Source organism: Zonotrichia leucophrys, chromosome 15 (assembly GCF_028769735.1).
Source record: "Zonotrichia leucophrys gambelii isolate GWCS_2022_RI chromosome 15, RI_Zleu_2.0, whole genome shotgun sequence".
Taxonomy (NCBI): Eukaryota; Metazoa; Chordata; class Aves; order Passeriformes; family Passerellidae; genus Zonotrichia; species Zonotrichia leucophrys.
Window position 1 is genome coordinate 9,406,359 of NC_088185.1, and position 24,032 is coordinate 9,430,390.

Below are 24,032 nucleotides of genomic sequence, written 5' to 3' on the forward strand. Positions count from 1 at the left end.
CTTGTTTGCCGGCCAGAAAAATAGGCTGGAAAAGGAGGTTTGGGGGGGAGGGGGCGGGAGGGAGGGCTGTGGGAGAGGGAGTCTCTCCGGAGCAGGATCCCAGCTGGTTGGGCAGCGGGTCCCGGCACTTGGCGAGCGGAGCTGGACGAGCCCACGTCACCTCCGCGCTGCGCTCGGCTCCTCCGCGCCCCGCGCCCGGCTCCGCGCACGGCGGCAGCGCCGCGAACCTGCCCGGAGGAGCGGGGCTCGCCCGCCGCCAGAAACTTTTTTCTTCTTCGTTTTTTCCGAGAGGGTGCTGCTTTCTTTTTCCGCTCTTTCGCCCTCTCGCGCTCTCTCTCTCTTTTTTATTTTTAATTTTTTTTAAATGATTATTTTTAATTTTTAAATTATTTTTAGCTGGGCAGCAGCGAGAGTGCGCTGGGGAGAACTGCATCAGATCAGGCTGAGAAAAGGGTGGGGGTGGGGGCATTATCTTGGTCTCAGGATCCTTTCTAGCGCGTCTGACAACCTGGAAGTGTTTGGAGAGAGCAGGAGAGAGAGAGAGAGAGAGACAGAGAGAGAAGCAGGCTTGCATTGGATAGATTTTTTTCTTCCAGGCTGTGTTTTCACATGCTGATCCGCAAATATAAATAAATAAAAGGAAATATGCACACGAGAAGCCTGATCCCATTGTAATTTCCATTGCAAACGGGGGAAATAGAGCCACACATTATATATGTGGAGATGCATTGATTGCATGGAACTCAACGAGCAAGGTAACGGCTCTTGCATTGCCATGTCTGTCCGTCGGGCTCGGTCTGTCCGTCCGTGTGTGCGGGTGCGTGAGCGAGGCACAGCGAGAGCGGGGGCACCGCGAGGCCTCGGCAGCGGCGGGGAAAGCAGCGGGGGCTGCTCTGCCCAGCGCTCCTCGGGCTCGGGGAGGGCCAGGAACAAAAGCAGAGGGTGGTGATTTCATTTATTTCATTTTATTTTATAAAATTTCCCCCCTCCTTTCTGCTTTTTCCTCCCGCAAACCCCACTCGGTGCTACTTTAGCAAAGGGAGATGCATTTTTCATCCAGCCACCGCGGCCTGGTTCTGTCAAGCTCCATTTCTTCTCAGAAGCTCTTTTAAGGGGAAAAAAATAAGAAAAAAGAAATTAGAAGCCACGGATCGCCAAATGCTCTTAGTTGTGGGGTTATATTTTTGTCGTCACACCTTCTGTTTTTAAAATTATGAATATTTTAATATCTGCTTAATTATGTCTGGGCGCGGAGAGCATCGAGGAGGCTTTGCTGGGCTGGGCTGCGCTGCCATGGCTGGGTCCCTCTTTGTTTTAATAAACATGCTTTAGGGTTTTTTATTATTATTTTCCCTCGCTCTACCCCCTAACCTTGCCAGCTCTGAGGGAACCATAGCTCCAAGCTGGAGGGAAATCGATTAAAAAATGCATAAGCGGCGCTTCCCAAAGCAAGGAAAAAAACCCAAACAAACAAGACAGCTCAACAGTCCAGGAGGAGAAAAAAAAAAAAAAAAAAAAAAAAAGGAGGAGGAGGGGAAGAGAAAAGCCTTAAATGGTCCCTGGAGCTGCGGCTCTGCCCCCGCGGGCTGGGCCCGGGCCCGGCTCCCGCAGCGCCCCGCGCACTTTCCGCGCTCTCGCTTCGCCCTCGGCTCCGGAGCCGAGAAAAAACCTTTGGGAAGAGAGGGAAGGAGGGAGGGACGGGCACGGGCCGTGCCTGCAGGAGCTGCAGCTCCAGGGGTGCGGACCTGGGGTCCCCTCGCTTTTTGGCCTTTTAAATTATAAATCCGTCCGTGTGTGCGTTCCCCACCACTAGTGGGGAAGATCATTTTCTCCCCCCTCCCTTCCACTCCCAATTTTCCTTCGCTTTTAAAGGAGAATTGCCTTTTTCTCGCTCTCGCTGCTTGATTTTGAACAGCTTTCAAATATCGTTGCAGGGCGAAGAACTCATTTAAAAACATTCTCATGTATTTAAACCCAATATTGCCTCCATATGGTTGGCCTTTCAAAACTGAATCCCCTTCATTGAAACATGCAAGAAATATTTTTTTAAAGCAGCAAAAACTCCAAACTCCTTAAAAACAATAAAAACCTAACAGATAATTCAATGGCTTTTATCTTTTTTGGGGTTTTTTGTGTGTGTGTGTGTGTGTGTGTTGCTATGAAACTTTTACCATTCCTGATAGAGCCTTTAAAACTAAGTAAAAATACAGTTTTAAAACTCACTGCGGTTACTCACATCAGATGTAAACCTTGTAATTTTTAAGCTCGTTTTCTCTGCTGGTGCAGTTTTATCCTAAATGTTCTGGCTTAGTTCACTCCAACCAAAGTTCCACACCCCGTTCACCAGCTCGAGTCCTCGTTTGTCTCGAGACCTCGCACAGCGTTTGTCCGATTGATTTATTTGCATTTTATATTGTGATTTTTCTCGTCCATCCTTTACTTTTCTTGTAACTGCCCGGGTTAAGAGAAGAACAGGCTTTTAAAATTTTTCCTGCTTTATAAGAGGTGCAAAAAGTTGAATTTTCCTTGGGAATTGGGTGCTAGAAGTGGCCTCGTGTGTCAGCGGTGTTTTCCTGCTCCAAACCGGAGCGGGATGAACGCTTCCCCTTCCCTGGGAGCAAAGTTGGGACTTTCAACCCCCGGGCCGCAGCGAGCCGGGTGGAATTGGAGGTGGCCAAGACTCTGGAGGTCGGGGGATCCGAGGTGGGGGCTCCAGAGCCGTTTGTGCCACTCGCTGCTCGTTCCGCAGCCCCTCGGGTGCTGCCAGGCAGCCCTAAAAACGCGCTGTTTACCTTTTCCAAAAAGATGCATTCAATAATACCGCCTCCCCCTTCCCCTCCCTCCCCACACCCCCCCGAGCCCCCCCCAAATCCTATCATCCCTTGCGGGCTGCGATAATAAATAAAAGTCTTTATTTCTCCCTCTCCCAAAGTTAAAGGGCCTTGTGAGTGTTAAAGTGAGTGTTGGGATGGTCGGGGCAGCCCCGGCCGGCGCTGCTCTCGCTCGGAGCCACCCCGCCCGATCAAAATCTATCTTTTATTAAACGTCAGCATTGACTTGTGCGTCTCTTATCTCTGCTCTCTCCCGACGTGTGCCTGCAGTGGGGGATTCGGCGAAGGAAGCTCGTAACATGGCGGATAGCGAGGAAGGCTTCGGGCTGCCCAGCACGCCGGCCGATGCGGAGGCCAAGGAGCTGCAGGCCGAGGGCAAGCAGGACACGCAGCTGGGCAACACCAGCAAGTCACCCACCTCACCCCAGGCAGCCTTCACCCAGCAGGTAAGCGCCCATTCTGCTCTCCTTGCACCCCATCCCTGTTCCATTCGCTGGTTTGCCCCTTTCCCACCCCATCCTTTTCTATTCGCCCCATCCCTGTTCCATTCGCTCATCGCCCCTTTTCCCCCCATCCCTGTTCCATTCGCTCATCGCCCCTTTTCCACCCGATCCCTGTATCATTCGCTGGTTTCCCCCTTTTCCACCCCATCCCTGTTCTATTCGCTCCTTTCCCCCTTTTCCCCCATCTCTGTTCCATTCTCTCATTCACCCCTTTTCTCCCAGCCCTGTTCCATTCGCTCGTTTCCCCCTTTCCCACCCCATCCCTGTTCCATTCCCCCTTTTCCCCGCGGTTTGCCCCCTCCCCAGCAGGGGTTGGGTGAATTTAGGCCCCACGCGTGGGCAAAGCCTCGCCTGGCCGTGGGCTCACCCTCCTGCCGTGTTATTTGAGGTCGTGCTCCAGCGCCGAAGCTGCGGGGATGTGCCCGGGAGAGTTTTGGGGGTGTGGAGGAGCAGGAGGGGAGCAGGACCCCAAAATACAGCGAGGGGAGCCCGGCCTGCAGCGGCACCCCCACACCCACCAGTGTCCGTGCCCGAGTGGGCAAATGCACGGGCGAGAGCCCACAGGGCGGAGATGCCTTTATATTTATACATAAATGTGTATATTTTGTACATACCCACATCTGCGCCCCTCGGACCTCCGGGCGGACACAGCGGGCACTCAGCGCAGGCTGAGCCACCCGTGGGCACCCCCAGAGAGACACTTGGGGGGTCCCTGGTGCCCTCCCTCAGCCCTGGCCCCCCTGGCGCTGTGTGGGCTCCGTGCTCTGAGCCAGCCCTCGGCTTCTCCCCGCGCTGGGAGCCCTGGGAGGGAAGGGGAGAAATGCGGGGAAAGGAGATTTCCACCGCGGTCCCTGCTGTGGGGTCCCCCGGCAGCATCCCCGATGGACTCCGCTGCCCATGGGGTGCGCAGAAGGCTCGGCAGGGCCAGGGTGGGCACCGGGGGTGTTTGGAAAGCGACCCCCGAGGTCTGAGGGACTTTTTTAGTGAGGGGAGAAGCGCTTGGTTCGGCCGCGGGTGTCCCCTGTGCCTCCCAGCCCGGCTGCAGGGATGTGCTGTCGTCCCTACGGTGGCATCGAGACAATCAGGGCCCGAGGGGAGCAGGGTGACAGCCACGCCGCTCTGGCCTGTAAATCACTCGCGGGACGGTGTCAATTCCCTCCGCTTGGCTCTGGGAGCAGCCGGGCGGGGATTTCTCCGGGAGGATGCGGTGGGAGCCGGCTCAGGGGCTCTCTGCCCGCAGGACCCCGCTCCAGGCCTGCCCTGAGCGGCATTCCGGAGATCCGGCCTGCAAATCCCTCCGGCCTGCAAACCCTCCGTCCTTCAAACCCCTCCGGCCTGCAAACCCTGCGGCCGGCTTTGGGCAGGATTATCCCGGGAGTGCCCCGAGCTCGGCCCGCAGAGCCCGGCCTTCCCCGGCCAGCTCCCGGCTGGGCCGTGCGGGGCCGTGCGGGGCCCGGCTGCCCTCGGGGCTGTGCCCGCTGCTCTCCGAGCTGTCTCCGCTGCCCTCAGGGCTGTCCCGGCTCCCCTCGGGTTTGTCCCCATGGCTTTCGGGTTTGTCCCCGCTCCCCTCGGGGCTGTCCCCGCTGCCCTTGAGGTGACGCTCTGTGCCTCCCCGCTCCGCAGGGCATGGAGGGCATCAAGGTGTTTTTGCACGAACGCGAGCTGTGGCTGAAGTTCCACGAGGTGGGCACGGAGATGATCATAACCAAGGCCGGCAGGTAAGAGCAGGGGGACTCCGCGGTGCCCTCGGTGTTTGCGGGGACGGACAGGGGGACACCCCAGCCTGGATGGGGGCACCGGGCACCTCCCTGGTCCGGGGACGGTCACACCTCTGGTGTCCGTGTGTGTGTGTGTGTGTGTGCCACTGGCCGGCCGTGCAGAGCCCTCCCTGCCTGCAGAGAGGCGGCAGAAATTGTTTCTTCTGGCTTCTTTCTCAACCAGAACAGTTGGGTCATTAATTCCGACTTCAGGCCTTTGGAAACTTTCCAGGCGAACGCGAGTTGCAACCACTTGGCCAAAAAGCAAACTTTGTTTAGAGCAGCTCGCTGGGCCATATTATATTATTATTATTATTATTATTATTATTATTATTATTATTATTATTATTATTATTATTATTATTATTATTATTATTATTGATGCAATTTGGCTCTTCTGCTTGCCCCCCAAAGTTTTATGCCATTTTACAGAGTTTTTTATTTATTTCTGCTCACTCTGGAGCGAATATTCCCATCTCAGCCACTTCACCCCTTTTAAAAGTCGAGGCGGTCTTAAGCTACTGTTTAAAGAGAGATAAAAAAGCTGTTTAGATGCAGAGATAGATGCGTCCGCAAATAAATATCATGTGGGTGTGTTTCTGTGCGGGTGTTTATCTGCGTGGGTGTGCGGCAAAATATGCAGCCTTGCAAATCCAACTTTATTGGGGTTTAATCGATTCCATGACCGGCCGTGTAAACCTGATCCGCAGATATTTATATGCGGACGAGGGTATTTTTGAGGGGATTTAACATTATCCTGCATATTAACGTGGTGGAGGGTTGTTAAATTGAAGAGTGGCCAGCGAGACGCAGTAAAAAAGTCTCTCCAGTCCTATCAACAAATTGGGGGCAGCCCGAGGGAGGATTTTTCGTTGTGATTTTCAATTAGAATTCTTGGATAAAAAGGAAAAAAGCCTCCACGTGTAGGAATAGTTTCAGATTGTAGGGATGCAATCAACAGGGCAGAATGAAACTTTCATTTTGCTCTGTCAGCTGGTATTTGTTGTATTTGCCTGAAGAGGGAGGGGAAAAATAAATACCGAGCTGGTTGGGTAAAGTTTTAGCGAATGGATCTCGCCTTCCCCTTGAACCTCGCTGCTGCAAAAATGGATTTGAGAGGGGTTTGTGGCCAAGGGGACATGGGATGGAGTCGGGGTTGGGATATCCCGATAAAAACCCCGGTTCACAGGGACAAAAAAAAAAAAAAAAAATTCCAACTCCGAAGGGAGACAGAAACCACCTTGCAGAAATTTCAAACAAAAATCTCTGTGGACAGAGATCTCATCTGGAGGGCAATAAAAGAGACATTTACAGGCAGGGCTCGAGGGGAGATGCGGGCTCGGTTTCCTTATTTACATCCTTGCCCGTGGTTCTCGTTCAAGTCCCTGGTCACGCTGCTCAGGTGTTTTCCATGGAGTTACAGATTAATCTCCAGCTGGAATTTGGTTTCTTCTCCCTTAAAGAGTTTAAGTTCAACACTCGCTTCCTTCGTTGGGCGCTTTTCGCCCCCCCTACAACTTTTTAGAGCCGAATTAAAGCCCAGCCCAGGTGCCCTACGGCAGCGATAAGATCCCGAGCCTCGGAGAAGAGCGCGGTATTTTTAGAGGTGTGGGACTTTTCTTTTTTTTGGATTTTTTTTGTTGTTTATGCGTGTTTTAAGTCCAGGGCTCCATTTTCAACTGCTTTATTTTTAAATATTTGGAAAGCTCGAACTAAAATAACAGCAGTGGTTTAAGTGCCTGCCTTGCAGTAATGGAAAATATTTCGAAAAGCCCCTGCCTTGTGTGTATCCGAGGGTTTCCAAGGATTTGTCAGGTGTGTTTGCTGCTGTCTCGGGGTGATTGCACGGCTGTTCATGGATTTTCTCTTCCACCTGAGTGTGTGCAGGTTTTTTGCTCCGTATCTGTCCCCTAGAACCTCGAGGTGTTCATATAAATTTCTTTAAAATGTTTATATTTCTATATATGTAATATATGAGAACATATTTCTATAAACATATACATTTATAGAAAGATATATAAATATAATTTTTATAGGAGTATCTATATTGTAACTTTTATTTTAAAACTTTTTTTTTGGCAAATTTCCTCTCCTGTTCCAGCGGTTTATGGAGGGAGGGAAGTAACTTGCTTCCAAAAGTTCTCACGCTCAGATTTGTTCCAAAAAACGGAGATTCAAAACTTTGGTGAAAGAAATAATTAGTAAAAATACGAATAGATTAACAGATACACGAGGAGGTGAATAAACAAAGCCGCCAGCCTCGAAATTCCGATTTTGCTTTGATAAATCACCCGGTTTGCCTGGATGGGACCCAGCACCACCCAAACCTGTCCCATACACCAAGGGGACGGTGGGGAAGATCCACCTGGGACCGGGGTTTAACCCTTTTGTTAAATGTTAAATGTTCCCTCCAATGTCTCCTCCTCGCACACACGAAACCACCCTGGCAAACTTTGTTTTTTTACTTATATTTATTTATTTATTTCTTCAACAGGCGAATGTTCCCCAGCTACAAAGTGAAGGTCACTGGACTCAATCCAAAGACGAAGTACATCCTGCTGATGGATATCGTACCGGCGGATGACCACAGATACAAATTCGCGGATAACAAATGGTAGGCACGCCTGGGGGACAGGGACGAGACCTCTGGGGCTGCCCGAGGTGGGAGAAATCCTTCAATCAGCGGCTCGTCCTTCTTTTTCCGTGCAAAAGGTTGGGCTGCAGGAGCCTCACCTGGGCATAGTAGGGTGTTACCACAGCCCCTGGGACAAAAATGCATCCAAAAAAGGGGAAAACAGCAGGAATTCTGTCGCAATTAACGAATCCTGTTTGACGACGAAATTATTCACTATTCTGGAGCTGATGTTTTAATTATATTAAGGAAGGGAATATCGCCGGGCAGGAAAATTTTTAGGATTGATTCTTTGCTCCTGGCCGTAATTAGGGAAAGGGGGAAGGATGGGGTTAAACGGGCGAGCGGCGAGAGCCATCTCCGACGGGAAAGGTGCCAGAGAGCTCAGTAATTCCCCGAGCCAGCCGTGCTGGAAATGCCTTTTCTCCTTCTCCCCGGCACGGGGTACCTGGGTGCGAGGGGACGGAGGGGCAGCTGGAACCCACGGGAGGGCATGGACGGGAGCAGGAACCCCAAGAGGGGACTGAAGGGAGCAGGAGCCCCAGGAAGGGACAGACGGGGAGCAGGAACCCCAAGAGAGGATGGATGGGGAGCAGAAGCCCACGGGAGGGGATAGATGGAAGCAGGAACCCCAGGAAGGGAGAGAGGGGGAGCAGGAGCCCACGGAGGGGACGATAGGGAGCAGGAACCCCAAAGAGGATGGTCGGGAACCAGGGACCCCAAAAGGGATGACGGGAGTAGGAACCCAAGGGATAGTGGGACAGAGCCCACGGAGGGGACGGATGGGGATAGGAACCCCAAGAAGGGACAGACGGGGAGCAGGAGCCCAGAAGAGGATGGCGGACGGACCCTAGGAAGGGACAGTATCCAAGAGGGATGGACGGGCAGGAGCAAGAGGGATGGACGGGGAGCAGGAGCCCAAAAGGGACTGAGGGATAAGACCCTAGGAAGGACAGACGGAGCAGGAGCCCCAGGAGGGGATGGCCGCGAACAGGAGCCCACAGGAGGGGACTGAAGGGAGCAGGAGCCCACGGGCCGTCCCCAGGCGGCCGCAGCCCAGCCCCGTGTCCCCCGCAGGTCGGTGACAGGCAAGGCAGAGCCGGCCATGCCCGGCAGGCTGTACGTGCACCCCGACTCCCCCGCCACCGGAGCGCACTGGATGAGGCAGCTGGTTTCCTTCCAGAAGCTCAAACTCACCAACAACCACCTGGACCCCTTCGGACATGTAAGTGCCGCGGCTGGGACAAGGGCACCGTGCTGTCCCCTGTCACCGAGGCCGTGACAGTGTCACCCACACTCAAACCCAGGGTGCTGGGGTGTTATTCACCCCTGGGAGAGCGGGGTGAACCCCACTGAGGACCCCCCAAAAATAAAAGCCTTAAATAAAGCCAAAAATGAACCTTAAATTTCGTGGGAATTGATGGCAGACCCCCGGGGCCTGGAGTTGGCGAGTGGGTGAAACTGTCCCGGCTTCACTGAGAATTTGGGCACTCGGATTTTTATCTCATGGGGAGTCCCCAATCGTTAAAATCCGCCCGCTGCCTCCGGGAATTTGCCTAACAGGTAAAATCAATCAGGCATAATTAGCGGAGGAAATAGGACCTAAAACGATGTGGATCCTCGATCAGGAAGTAAAAAAAAAAAAAAAAAAAAAAAAAAAAAAAAAAAAAAAAAAGGAAAATAACAATAATTAAGGACAATTAGAGAAATTGAAGTCCCGCTAGAACTTCTTGGGCATTAAAAAAGTCTTTGTGAGACTCGTGGGGCCGTGAAAATTTGTATGAATTCTGCAGCCAGGAACAGCCCTCCTTCGAAGGTCTCCAAAGATGTGAGTTCCTCTGAGCAAATATATATGAATAAAATATATATATGTGTGTGTATATATATATATAAAACATATAATTGAACGAATATGTGACTCCAGACCCCGCCAGCCCTTTCCAAGAGTGGATTTTTCTCCAGTCTCGTTTCAACACTTCAGTTTCATTTTTTCCAAGCTGTTTTTTTTTCTTCTTCTTCGCTTTTTAATGATAAATTTTGTGCTATTAAATCCTCGCCCACGTGGTAGCCAAGAAGTGAGAGGGCTTTAGGGGAGAGGAGCCAGCAGAGTCCCGAGCCCACCCTAATGCTGAGCATCATTTACAAGCGCTCCTTTGCACCTCCATTTGCGGGGCTTGATTTCCTTGTTCTTTTTATAATTCGAATTTTTCTTTTTATAATTCGAATTTTATTTTAATTCTAATGGAGCTGCTGCAGAAGGGGTTTGCAGGGGCTGCTTCCCAGGGATCAGGAATTTTCCTGCGGGAACAGGGAGGGAAGCAGCGCAGCCAGGGGAACCCATCCCAGCCCCGGGGGTGCTTTTGGGGATCCGGCCCGGGGGGAAGGGGCCAGGCATCCCCGCTGGGAACAGGCGGCTCTGGGGAAAAAGTCCCTCCAAACAAACCCAAGACGCTGAAGGGACAATAAGGGACTTCAGAGGAGGAGCTGCGCCAGGAGCCTCTCAATTAGAGTCGCTGTAATGAAATTAAAAACCATTAGATCGTTCACCGTTGATGTCTACGACTTTCCTGGATGTCAAAGCAATTTGCTTAAACCCCCGGGACGGGGGAGGCGGCGGCGGGACGCGCTGCGTCTCGCTGTCGCCAGGGTCCGGCAGTCATTATCGGGCCCGAGCGGCCCCCCGCCGGCCCCCATCCTCCCCCGGGATTAACCCGGTACCGAGCAGGGCCCGCTCTTTATCTGGAACCTCCCGGCCCCGCCACCGTCCTGTGCGGGAGAGATGTCCCTAAACCCCAAAATCCCCCCAGCTCTCTTCCCTCGCCCTTTCTGCTCTCTTTACCCTCCCTGAGATGGGGTGGAGGTGTTGAGATACCCCCATTGCCCCCAATGCGTGTTGGGGGAGCAGCTTTGGCCCCTCAGGGGTTTGTGTAGGGGGAGCAGGTGAGGAAGCACCTTTGACAGCACCTCCCGGCCCTACTGGGCTCCTGGACGTGCCTACCATTTATTATTCGCGAATTTTCTCCTCGAGAAAATCTCCCGAGTTTCTGGGGAGATCCGTGCCCCTACCCAGCACCTCTATCTGCCCTTCGAAGGGGCTCCTGAAAAGGGCAAACATTTTGGGGAAGGGGCTCCTGAAAAGGGCAAACATTCTGGGGAAGGGACTGCGGGTTCCTGCTGGTGTGTGTCCTTCTCCTCCTGCCCTGGGAAGGGGTGGTGCGCCGTGCTGTGCCCCCTCCATTCCCACGGGATGTCCTCTCCTTCTCCCCCTGCCCAGATCATCCTGAACTCCATGCACAAGTACCAGCCCCGGCTTCACATCGTGAAAGCGGACGAGAACAACGGCTTCGGCTCCAAGAACACCGCCTTCTGCACCCACGTCTTCCCGGAGACCGCCTTCATCGCCGTCACCTCCTACCAAAACCACAAGGTGAGGGGCTGGGCCGGCCCCCGCCCTGCAAACCGCATCCCGCTCCTTCCCTCTTCCTGAGACACTCAGCCCCTCTTCCCTCCCTGCTTCTTCTTTCACCCCTTCTTTTTCTTTCCCCCTTTTCTTCCTTTTCCACTTCTTTTCCCCTCCTTTTTCCTCTCCTTTTGCCTTCTCCACTTCCTTTGCCACTTCCTTTTCCTTTTCTTCTCCTTGTCCCCTTGTCCTTTCTTCTCCTACTCTCTCCTCCCTGTCCTTTTCCTTTCCTTCCTTCTCCTTTCTCTTCCCCTTTCTTTCCTCTCCTTGTCTCCTTGTCCTTTCTCCTTTTCCTTTCCTTCTTTCCCTTTTCTCTTTCCCTTTCTTTCCTCTCCTTGTCATCTTGTTTTTCCTCTCCTCATCCCCTTGTCCTTTCTCTTTTTCCTTTCCTTCTTTTTCCTCTCCTTTCTCCTTTTCCTTTCCTTCCTTCCCCTTTCTCTTCCCCTTTCTTTCCTCTGCTTGTCCCCTTGTCCTTTCTCCTTTTCCTATCCTTCCTTCTCATTTCTCTTCTCTTTCTTTCCTTGTCCTTTCTCTTCTCCTTCTTTTTCCTCTCCTTGTCCTCTTGTCCTTTCTTCTTGTCCTTTCCTCTCCCTCACTCATTTTCCTCCTCCCTTCCCCTTTCCCCTCTCCCATCCCATCCCCTCTGTTATTCCTGGCCGCACAAAGCATCCAAATCCAGGCTCGGGGCGAGCCGGGGAGGGGGGAATGAGCTCACCAGGATGCTTTGCTCACACGGAGACATCCAACCGAGGAAGTTTGCTTTATCTTCCCCCCTCGCCGTGGGTCAAAGGCTCCTAATCTGGAGGAGGGAGCCGGGCGCTCCCCTCGCGGCCGGGCGCTGATAACCCGGCTGCCCACGGGGGCTGCGGGCTCGGCAGCCGGGAGGCCCGGCCAGGAAAGGGAGGCTCAGCCCCGGGATCAGCAAACAAAGCACGAGAATAACGGGATGGGCTTGTCTTGTGCTGGCTTGGGTGGAATAAGGGTTTTCTTGGTGCTGTCGCTGCCCCTCCGTGAGGAGCCCGCTGCTTCCCCACCCAGCACGGGAGGAGGAGGAGGAGGAAGGCTGAGTGTTGAAGGCAGGGTGATTCTCCACAGATGAATCTTTCACCAACTGTCCCTTGCCACAGCCCCACGAAAATGCAATTTCTTTCAGCAAAAAAGCAAATTCCTCTCCCAATCACATGAAAAGCACTTACTATAAACTTGTATTACAGGCAGGTAGGATGGCTCCTTTGTACCCCATAGAATAATTGTTTCTCAAACAGAGAAAAGTCATTGAGCACCCCAAAGAAATCCTGGATGCTTTCCTGGAAATGCAGGTTCCTAAAGCTGTGTGAAATGATTGCATTTCCTCCATCCATCAGCTGACCAGCAGGCTGCAGAGAGCAGAGCTGGGCTGGAGAAGAAAGTGTGTTCCACCATAACTAAGGAGAAAGGAAAATACTTCCCTGCCCTTTAAAATAGGAGCTGCTGGCACGGCTGGGACAAGCAAACCCAATCCAAATTGAGTCTTTGCCAAATTATGCCTTAAATTATAACTCCACTGTGGATGCTATAAAATCAAGTTTAACTTCTCCTTGATGGATTTGCAGAAAGAATATAATATTAATAGAAGTGGGAGTTAATAAAACAGGACACACTGCCTGCTTTAAAGGCATTTCCCCAGCAGAAAACAGACGTGAATGGAGCTGATCTCCTTTGAAGAAAAACGGGGCTGGTTTATAGGAAAAGAAATGATCATGCAAATAAAACTAAAGCAAAGCAGGAACATGTAAGTACAGTAGTTTGGGAAAACTGCCATGCTAGGAGGAGCAGGAATATTTGATTGTAAATCAGCAACATCTGTTTGATAAGAAATGACATCTGTGTATCTGACACAGGCAGGAATCCCCACAGACACACCAGGACACATTTTACACACCCCTGACACGTTTTACAGGCTCTGACATCCCTCTGCCCCCTGACACACACATTCCTCCCTGTGCTGCTTAGAATCAGGGGGGGAACAGGGAAAGAGGGGCTGGAGCCCCAGGATAAAATCCCAATTGGGAAAGATAGAGCCATAAAAATAAACCAGGGGATGATCTTCCCTAAATGGCATCTCCCTGCAGGGAAGGGAATAAAAGCTGGAGCTCACCCCAGTGCAGACAGGGAATGATATTGGGGGTGATGCAAATGCCAAGGAGAAACATCTCCCTGCTGAGGTGGAGGAATTGGGGTCTTTTCCACCAGCTGAAACCTGAGCTTAGCTTTCACAGCTGAAGTTGCTTGGAAAATCAGATTTTGCTCTTGTAACACAGGCTGCATTCCCCCTGCCATAAAGGATGGCAGCCCCCCATGTGTGGGGCATCCCCAGCTCTTGCTGGTTTTTTTCCCATTTTTCTCTCTCACCTGTAGCTCATCCCTCATGCAATCTTTCCCATCCATCCCACCCAGCCTCTGACATATTTTACACAGAGTTTTAAACACCCATGTATTTTACACACACAGAAATTCACCCCTGCATGGGGTTTAGGTTTCAAGAGCTCTATTAGAGCTGAATTCTATTACAGAATGAATTGTGTGACTCACCCCAAAATGCATGTGAGTCCATGCTTACACAGCTTATAGAAATACCTGCCTGCTTCCAGATAGGTCAATTTATTTCAAGAGCACAGCTGCAATCCCAATGTAGGGCTTGTGCTTATTTCCCCTGATATTTTAGGCAGCCTGCAAAGATATTTAAGCACCCTGGGATCTCCCTCTCCTCAGCCCTACTCCCCAAAAAGAGGCTTAAGCTATGAAGAGAGTTTTGGTGAAGTTTTCAGGGTGGTTGTCAGCAGCTCCATTGGTCACCTCCCCCCTCTCTGCTACCCTTGAAAACACCCCAGAAATACTGAGGTGTTAAAAAAGGTCACATGCACATTTCATTTCCTTGCCATTTACACAATGGCTGCTTGCAATCAGGTTGATTCCCAAATATTAACTTTCCCTGCAGTTAAGCACCATTTTGCTGTAGCTTAAATCATTGTGTTGCTGGCTCATATTTATTAGGTATGAGCTTTCTGCTTAGGACCAGGAAATGAACCTAATAGACAGAAATAATTAAGGTTCTCCCCTCACGAGGGTTCTTTCAAAAGCAAGAATTCACAACAATTATTCTCATTAATTTTTACAACCTACTTTCCCCCTTAGCTGGGCTTGGGCTTTATATTGGTTCCCCCCCCTCAGGATATCCGGTTTTATGCTGATTTTTTTTTTTCCCCACCCTAAGTTATTTAACATTCTTGGTAGCCAAAATTCTTTTAAGGAAATGTTAGCCCTGGGTGGGATGTTCCAGGCACCCAGAAATGCTGTGTGCACCAGGGAGGAGCAGGGCAGGGCATGGCCAAAGACTGGATTCACTGCCAGGTATCTGGTGGGATTTCTGAATAGAGAGGTTCATCCTTCCCCTAAAAAGGGGAGGAAAAAGGAGGGAGGAAAAAGGAGAAGGAAGGAAAGAAAAAGACCCAGTGCTAAAATCATGCTGGTGAGTCAGCTGGTGCTCCACTCTGGCAGTTCTGGAGAGCTGGTGTCCCCTCTGAGCATGTGGCTTCTTGTCACTGTCCTTGAGGGCTGGAGGTGAGCAGGTCCTTGGGTGTGCGTGTTTCCTCCTGAGAGCTCCATTTTCCCTGTCTGTGGTTGCAGGTGCCACCTCCACCCCTTCAGCAGAGGCCACCAGTGGGGTGGCCTGGCTGGCATCTCATGGGACTCCCCCGTGCAGCCCCCAGGCTCTCCCTGCCCTGCCTGGGGTCACTGTCCCTGTGCTTCTCCATCTGGCTGGCAAGAGGGGACAGCCCCTCTCCTTACCCAGGGCAGACTCCTCTCCAAAGAGGGGTCCCCCAAGTGCTGGGAGAGACAGAGCTCCCTGGGGCTAAGCAAGTGACACCAAGGAGCTCCTCTTCATCACCAGACTGGTGGCTTCTGTGCAGCCCTGGGGCACCTGAGGATGCAGGGAGCTGCTGCTCTGGGGCACCTGAGGATGGCAGGGAGCTGCTGCTCTCCCCCTGACCCTCTCTGGGGCCCCTTATGATCCTTACTGTTGTTCCAGGCCTTGCTGGGACAGTGCTTCCTTCCAGGGGTCTCATGTCCTTCACAACTCTGGGTGAACCAGTCTTGTCTCCTTTTGTCCCCAGTCTTGTCTCATTTTGTCCCCAACCTTGTCCCCTTCTGTCCCCAGGCTTGTCCCTGCTCCCTGCCAGCCCTGGGATGGGGTGCTCAGCCAGCCCCAAGCCCCTTGACCCTTTTGGTTCTTAAAGCAGCCCCTCTCCTCCAGTTTGGCCAAGACACCCCCTGGTTCTGGCAACCATCCTGCCTGCAGACTCATCTCCTTCCCAAAGCTCAGTGCCAGGTCTCTGTTCCCATCCTTGGTCCTTGTGTCCCGGTTCAGGCAGCAGGCTCCTCAGTGAGCCCCTCTGTCTCACCCCAGCACCTCCCAGCAGCCTCCCAGTCCCTCCCATTTCCTTCACTGCTTTGGGTTCAGCATCTTCTCCCCTCTGCCAGGAACTCCCCCCTCCCTTGTCCTGGAGCTCAGAGTCCCAGCTCCCCATCCAGCTCCTGTGCCTGGCCCACACCTCCCTGGGCTCAGCAGCCACCTTGGCTCCATCTGTTTCTCTCCTTGGTTCCCACCTGGGCCATGTGAGAGCCTGGCAGAGAAGTCTCTGTGCTCTGCAGCTCCTGTGGCTGCCAGCACTGCCAGATCCAGGTCCCTCTGTGCCACCCTGAGCAGGACCACGGGCACCTGTTGTTGCCAGGGAGAACTGGATCCCATGGAGAGGGGAGCTCCATGAGTGCTCTGCACCTCTCTAGGGTGAGCACCTGTGCCTCTTCATCACTAAATGGGGATTTTTTCCACCCCTCCAATCAGTGTTAAGTTCTCTAAGTAGACCTGAGTGAGAATTCAGAAATTCAGGATCCACATTCCTTGCAGAGCATTCCTTTTCCAGAATGCCCAACCCTTCTTAGTTTCAGAAGAGCCCAAAAAGATCAGGGTAAAGTGTTTTCCCTTAGCTTAAGTCCTTAAAAAAAGAACTTGCTAGCAAAATATGTAAATAAAATAGAGTCCAGAGCACCTGGTGTGGAGCACAAAGTTTTAACTTTGTTACAACTTCTAAAGTGAGAAACAATTGAGAAAAATCTTATCATGGCAAGTTTTTGATAAAAAGTAATACAAAATGGTAGTTTTGATTTTGGCCATATTCATGAGCCCTTAGGCACAAATCCCATATAAATACATGCCTGTGGAAAAGGAAAAAGAAGTAAAGCAGAGAGACCTAACTCCATGCAAAGGTAAATTTTGTCCTGCAGGAGCTAAGGATGCTGGTGGGAAGGTCTCAGCAGAAGAGCTTTGTGGCCAATTAGCACAGGGAAAGGAGTGCAGGGGAGCAGCCCAGGGATTCCTTTGGGATTCCCAATTCCATTGGGAACTGTCACTTCCCATTAAAGTGAGGATGAACCCATAGGTCAGACAAGCCCTGGAAAGTGGAAATCTGGAAAGCTTCACCCTGCAAAGCTCTGCTCTCCAAGGGTCTGTGGCACTTTCAGAACCAGGGAAACTTTGCTGTCAGTAACAAATACCCAAACAAAGCCCTTCAGTTTTATTGAACCTGTGCTGTACAATTCAGCCCTGGGCACTCTGTCTTAATGACCTCTCAGGACGTTGTATTTTGTTTTATTTTTCATGAGGTAATTGTCATTTGACTTTCTGACAGCTTTTCTCCCCCCCTGCTCCCCGCTCTGTGAGTTATAGTCAATTAAACTCAGTTTTGCTGTGGCAAAGCTGGTCCAGAAGAAGGTTATTTCCACCACTGAGTTTGCTTTTCCACCTCTGGAATAGTTTGGAAGTCAGGTAAAAGAGTGGCCAAATGAAATATCTTCCACAGGTTGTTTGCTAAAGCAGGGATTCACCAACTTTTTCTTTGTTTTCTAGTTTGTTGTGTACAGTTTTGTTAAATTGGGCTCTCCTGGCTTTGTGGTGGTGGATGCCATGAGTTGTCACCGAGGGAAACTTTGTTCTGGGAGCTCCAATCCATCTGAATGACACCAAAGGTCTGAGAATGAATTCTAAATCTTTAGTCCCTGGTTTTTAGATGCCTTCAATCCAGCAGATCCTTAATTTTAAGGAGGCTGAAGTTGGCAGTGATTCTCTTGGGGCTTTTGGCCACCAGCATCAACACCTTTGCTTGTAAGTGTGTTCCTGGTGTGGGTTAGGGGACTTTTAAGCCACCAGATTTGCAATATTGAGGTTCCATTTTGATATTTTCGCTGCTATTTTGTGGGTCATTAAAAGCTTGAAGAATCAAATGGGGCATTCAACTGAGGGGTTTAAATGAGGGGCTGGAGCACTGCTGGCTCCTCCTGCAGTGACCAGAGTGCACTGGGGACCTGTGAAGGCACTGCCACCCACCCCAGAGCCCTCTGGCAGTCCCCATGTCCCTCCCTTGATTCCAGCAGGGAGCTGAGGCTCCCAGTGCAGGCGCCTTGGTTAAAATGCCTTCGGTCAGGTTGGGATGAATCCGGCCCTTTGTGCCTTTGTGTGCTGGTGCCAATCCTGTAAATCCTCACTCACTGAAGGACTTCACTTATGTGAGCAAATATTGCCATTGGGGTCGGCAAGGGAGGACAACTCCTACATTTACAGGGCTTCAGGAACATTCAAAATGTTGAATAATGCCTATTATTCATTCTAGAAGAGTCACCACCTTCAAACCGATAGGCAGTTGCTTTGCAAAATACACAGCTGGTTGTGTAATAATTCAGGGCTTTTAATTACAAAATACACCTCTGTTTTATTGCTAGAGAATGGCTCAACTGGCAAATTGACCCCAAAAGATTGTTTGTTTACCCTTCTCTTTGAAATCTGAAATGAGGGACAAAAAAAAAAAAAAAGTGCCAAAAGTGCCAAGGGCTTGTTTATGTGCTGAAGTATGGTCCTAATTTAATGGGAATGCCTGGGGAGATAAGTGTAAGTGTGGTGGGGTGCTCTGGGAGAAGTTTGGGGCTGAATGAGGCAAAAAATGGCAAATAAACAAGTGGCTCTTGGAAAAAAATATGCAAAAAGACAAGAAAAGAGCAAAATAATCTGGTTGTGCATACACCTGGCGAGGTTTGCTATTGACACTGGGCGAGCCAGATTTTCCTCTCTGGATTTTGGCAGGGAGGTGGGCCTGGTTGTTTGTGCTTGACTCTGTGAGCATGAACCTCTCTCTGTTCTCCCTGCCTTGATCCTGAGCTCTTTCCTTCCCCTTGGCCAGCTCTCAATGGGAAGGAAGGATGGGGTTTCCATAAAACTTGGTCAGAGCATGAAGCTCCTCCAGTGCAAAATGAGGTTGTCTTTCCTCCTGTGCAAGGGTCTCTCCTGATTCCTTGCTGAGATCTCAGACTGCCAGGCAGGGATGGAGAAAAGAGGGGAAAAAAGGGAAATTTCCCCTCTTCTGCCCAAAGTTTGGGGCTTTGCAGCAATATCACACCTGGTCCAGGCTCAGCCCTCTTCTGCCAAGGCACCAAAGCATTTGCATCAGATTTGGCAGGGCAGAGAGAGCTTTTACAAAATCCACAGGGCTTTTACAAAATCTGAGGGTGTTGCTGGTCCACAATGAATGTTGGCTTAAATGACAAGCCCTGCTCACCAAAACCCTCAGGAAAAGTAGTGCAGGAGGGATTGAACCTCTTGGAGCAGCACAGTCCTTGGGTAAGGGCATGGTCTGTCTAGAAGCTGCTTTAAATGTTAAATTTAGATGCTTTAAGAGGACCAAAGTTGAGTTTGAGGGGATTAATCTGGTTAAACTTTACTCTCAAGGTAGCTCACTTAGTGAGCGAACTGGAAGTGATGGGGAGACAAAAAATCCCCCAGGGTTTGGGGGATGGTCACAGGTGAAGTTGCCCTCAAAGTAATTTAGGTAATGAGTCCATGCAGTGCTGCCAGCTGTGGGGCAGGATGGCAGATGCAGAGCACCTGGAGCACATTTAGCTGGTCTGAAACACCCAAAGGGTGAGATTCCCTGGGCTGGGAGAGAGGGTGCAGGGTCTGAGAGGGGAGGTTTTGGTCTTGCCTATGCACTGATGAGAAAATACTTGTTGGGATTTGTTCAGATCCAACTTCCATCCTTGGTCCTTGGAGCAGTGAAGCCCTTTCTGTCCCAACAGCAAAATGAAACTCTCAGAAAGCAGATTTTCTCCAGAGAAAAATGTGTGTGAGCAGTCCCACATGTTAGTTATGGGACAAGGCTGGGAGAAGCGAGCGGCTGTTGACAGGAGATATTTTCCTGTGGAGCATTCCAGGGAAAGGCCCATCTGGAGTGGTCAGTGCCTGAGCTGAGGGATGACTGGAGTTCCTGCAAGCTGTACTTTCCATCCCATCCCACCTGCCTTGGGTTTAATAACCACTGTCCCCTCTGTCCCTGGCCATGACCCCGCTGCGTTTCCTCCCTTTCAGATCACCCAGCTGAAGATAGAGAACAACCCCTTCGCCAAAGGCTTCCGTGGCAGCGATGACATGGAGCTCCACAGGATGTCCAGGATGCAGAGGTAACGTGTGCCACCCTCGTGGGGACTCTCCCAGGGTCACCAGAGCCACCTGGGCTTTGCTTGGCATGTCCCTGAGCCAGGACATGGTGCCTTGGCATCTGCATGGGTGCTCTGCGTCAGGTTGTTGAAATATTCCCAGGACATGGGGCCAAAATCCTGGACCTTGTGCTCCCACCTTAATTGCTGGGTGGCAGAGGCAGGAGCTCACTTGTGGGATGCTGTCTTGGCCATGGGGACTTTGCATTTCTTTCAGACACGTCCCCATCCAGAACAACCTTTAGCTTTGTACTAAACTCTCCTCTCTGAGGCTGCACCTGGACTTAGACCCTTTAAAAAACTTGGAGTAGCTCTGGCCACCAGTGTTCCTTTCTCCCAGGTGACAGTACTTTAAAGACAAAGTTCCCAGCCTTGTTTTGGGAGTAGGGTTTTTAAGCCTGCTCCAGCTGCCTCTGGAGGTGGTGCTGGAGAGTCCTGTGCTCTGTTGTTGCTGGCTTTGGAGGGGCATTGGCAGGAGGGGAGTGTTTGCTGGCTGGGTTCTGGATGTGCAGAGCAACAGCAGAGGTGTGGTGGTTTCAGGTTGAAGAAGGGAAGGTTAGAAAATGTTGGGATCTCCAGGGCCAGGTGGCTGAGGAGGCCTTTCAGAATCTCGGGTTTGGCTGCAAGTACTTAAGCTGAAAAGCAAGCCTAAATCTTGTTTGAAAATCCTGTTTAATGTCCTTTTCTAAATGTCAGGCCCTGCTGGTAATTAACTTCGTGCTTTTCCCTTCACTTGGAACTTTCTCCATGTGTCAAGCTGCTTCCTGGTGCAAATGTTTTGCAGGAGTGGTGCCATGCCCGCGATCCTAGCTAAGACAGATGGAGATTCTCAATAGAGCATTTTCCAGGAGGGGAGGAGCCACTCAGATCCTTTATCCTCTGGCTCCTGCTGGAGGGACCTGCTTTGGGACCTTCTGATGGGAGGGTTTTTCCTACTGCCCACCCAGGAGCCAGCTGTAGGTGGTCACTTCTGCTTGTTGTAGTTGATGATGAGAGCGTGGCTCTCCATAGCCAGGCAAATTGTGCTGTCAGGCACCAAATAACTCCTGCAATCCTGAAAACACGCCTGGAACCCACCCAAACTGGGCAAATGTCCTCCTGTGTACAAACATGATCAGACTCAGCCCCAGAAAAGCCAAGATAGATGTACAAAAAAGGTATAGGCGGCACTTAATCTGCTCCATCCAAATCATCTCCGTGGGCTCCTGAATGTGCCCTGTGTTCCCTGCCTGCCCTTTCCAACAGATCCTGGCAGGATCTGTCAATATTTATTTATTTATGGTGGCACTACCCCTTGAAATAGCTCCCCCCACCCCGTGCCAGTCTCCCAGCTTCTACTGCAACTTGAGTGATGATGTGTTCTCCCCCCTGCCAATATTCTTTTTGCTGCCAAACCACCCTTTCATTACAGCCACTGGAAGATTTGAAGGTTTGGATTCAAGGGTTTTTTTTTTTTTTTTGGAGCAGGAGGGAGGAGGTGGAACAGGGAGGACTCTTAGGAAGGGCTCAGTGCCATATGAAGAGCGTGGCATCAAGCCACACTGAGCCCGTGCTAAAAATTGATTGGCATTTTTATGCAGGGGCTGCGGTCGCTGATGCAGGGAACAGAAACCCTTGGAATATATAAATACACCCACTCAGGGCTGGAAGGGTTAAAATCCTTGCCTTTACTGGATAATTTCTGATGTTCATTTTAATAACTTAGCAGAGGAATGGCTGTGTGCCTTTACAAAGGTGGCATTTTTTTTTAAGGGAGGGCAGGATAAGATGATTATAGTAAAATAAAGACCCATTCAAGGTTGCAAATATGTGCCCACCTTTGTGGGTTTTTTATGTAGATATATGAATATATTCAAAATTATATATGAAAATATATAAAACCATATATAAAATCAGTTATATATATAAATAAATTGTAGCTATAAAAAATAGGTTGTGTCTATGAGATAAAGAACCATTCAGGATTGAGAATGTTGCAGAACTATGCCCTGCCTTCTGTGGGTTTATATAGATTTAACATATAAATATATATTAAAATGTAATTAAATTTATATTTTATATATTTTAATATATAAATGTATGTTTATGACGTTGTTTCCCAGTGATGGACCAGTCTATCCTGGTTTTAGGGGAATGATGTCCATTTATGCCCTTGGAGAATATGGTGGGGTGCATTTTTAGTGCTATTCCTTCATTATGAAAAAGTATCTGGAAAACCCCCACATTTTTTAACAGTTCAGAGCCTTTTGTACCAGAAACTTCTGACCTGACATTCACCATGGCTTTGAGTCCATCCCTCTCCATGGCTTTTTCCTTTCCAGGGCCTCCCTTGTTGGTTTTTTCCTCTTATTTCCCAGAAATATGTTAATAAATCTGTCCAGGTAGAACTTCTTTCAGGAGTGGTGTGAAGACTTTCAGGAGAGGGTTTGATTGAAAAAGAGGAGCCACGAGCTCCAGAGAGACCCAGATTCCAGTAAATGTTCATTTTCCTCCCACTGCCTTTCTTTCCTGAAGCACAAGAGGTGCCTTCAGCCTCTTTGGTAGGATGGACCCTCTGGGAAGAGGAGGTTCCTCAAAGCTTTCAATTTTCTGAGCATGAAGTTGAGTTTTTTATTTTATTGATTAGGGAAAAACACCCCAAAACATTTTAAAGGAAGGAAAATGCATAGAGGGATGTGAGTTTACTACATGTGTGGGTCTGGAGCACTGTGAGGGAGCAATTCTGGTCAACCCTGTAAGCAATTCTTGCTGCTCATCTGCAGCTCCCATTGTCTGTGGTGGTTCTTATGGGGGCTGAGGAGCTTCTGGTAGTCTGGTTATTTTGTAATTTAATTAATTTTGTAAATTAATGCAGTTCAACCCTTGAAGCTTCTGTTGGGAAGGCTTTTGAGGGGGATGATGCTGCCATGAAATGGTGGCTCTTGGCTCCTTGGATGGGTACTCTGAGCCCTTGAAAAGTGACAAAAAAATCCAGAATGCTGCACATGACAGGGAAGAGCGACAGCACAGTCTGACGTTGTGGCTGTGTTTTCTCTGTCAGGGATCACGAGCCAGTTTGCTGCCTCTGGCATTGATCCACAGCAATCTTCTTGGCTCCAAAGGAATTATTCCAGAGATTCCCATGTGTCATTGAGAGCAGAAACAGGGCCAGGCACCGAGGACACAAAATCAGCTCCATGAGTCAGAGCCAGCGTGACAGAGATGACAGTGCATTTTGGGGTGCCAGCAGAAGAAATGGATGAGCTCTGGTGTTCCCTGGCATGCCAACATCCTGTTGGACTGGTGGGCACCAGGCTGACTCAAACATATCAGTTTTGGTCTGCTGCAAACCACCTCATTCTTCTTGTGTCCTCTCACTGCATCTTTAACTCACTCCCATTTCCCAGGTTCTGTCACTGAAGTCTCCCAGGGGTCACCCTCTGTCTGAAAGGTTTTCAGTGTGAGATTTGGCACTATAACAGCTGCTGGGGAGGGGATGCTTTCCTCCAGCCCACATCCCCCAGGAAATATTCCTGGTCCTGGTTGAAATGTGTTGTGTAGAATTTGACAGAATTCAGATGAAATCCAAAGGGGAAGCTGGGCAGACCCCACTTATTCACAGCTTTTTTGAAGTGAGAAAGCCAGTCAAGAAACACAGGGTAGCTGCAGTTTCTGTCACTGATCTTCCTCTGGGGATCTGAGCAGCAGGGTTTGATCAGCAGCAGCTCAGCCCAGCATGAAGGGATGAGGGGCTGCCTCTGGCCCACATCCATTCTCCAGCTCCTCTTGTGCTCCTCTTACTCCAGCATCTTTTTCTGGAGAAATTTATCTTTTTATTTGCCTGGTAATGAGAGCTCTTGGTCTCTACCTGGTTCTATTCATTGCTGGTTCTTGGGTTGGTTGCAGAGATGGCTTTGGGCTGTACTGTTCAGAGGAGTTGCTAACAGGCCACAGGATCACCATGGAATGATTTGGGTTGGAGGGACCTTAAGGACCATCTCATCCCACCCCTGACATGGGCAGGGACACCTTCCACATCCCAGCTGGCTCCAAGCCCTGTCCAGCCTGGCCTTGGACACTCCCAGGTGCACCCACAGGTTCTCTGGGCGCTCTGTGCCAGGGCCTCACCACCCTCACAGGGGTGGATTTTTTTCAAATATCCCATTTAAACCTATTCTGCCAATGTGAAGCCATTTCCCCATTTCTTGTCACTCCAGGCTCTTGTAAACAGTCTCTCCAACTCTCTTGTAGGTCACTCTGGAACTTTCTCTTTTCCAGAGACAATTTCCA

At 50.4% G+C, this 24,032-nt stretch overlaps 1 protein-coding gene across 3 annotated transcripts in view; it reads left to right on the forward strand.

The window, feature by feature from the left end:
- The first annotated feature begins 4,960 nt into the window (after positions 1 to 4,960).
- Positions 4,961 to 24,032, forward strand: part of TBX5 (T-box transcription factor 5) — a 34,204-nt gene continuing 15,132 nt past the window's right edge. Inside the window, exons 1-5 of one of the 3 annotated variants that reach the window (XM_064727088.1) lie at positions 4,961 to 5,052; positions 7,586 to 7,705; positions 8,801 to 8,948; positions 10,998 to 11,150; positions 19,636 to 19,727. In XM_064727088.1, coding sequence (XP_064583158.1) covers positions 4,961 to 5,052; positions 7,586 to 7,705; positions 8,801 to 8,948; positions 10,998 to 11,150; positions 19,636 to 19,727 — 605 coding nt within the window. Of the gene's footprint in view, positions 5,053 to 6,561; positions 6,698 to 6,794; positions 6,907 to 7,585; positions 7,706 to 8,800; positions 8,949 to 10,997; positions 11,151 to 19,635; positions 19,728 to 24,032 lie in introns of those variants that run through there. The other 2 variants (XM_064727089.1, XM_064727090.1) reach the window with 2 other exon arrangements.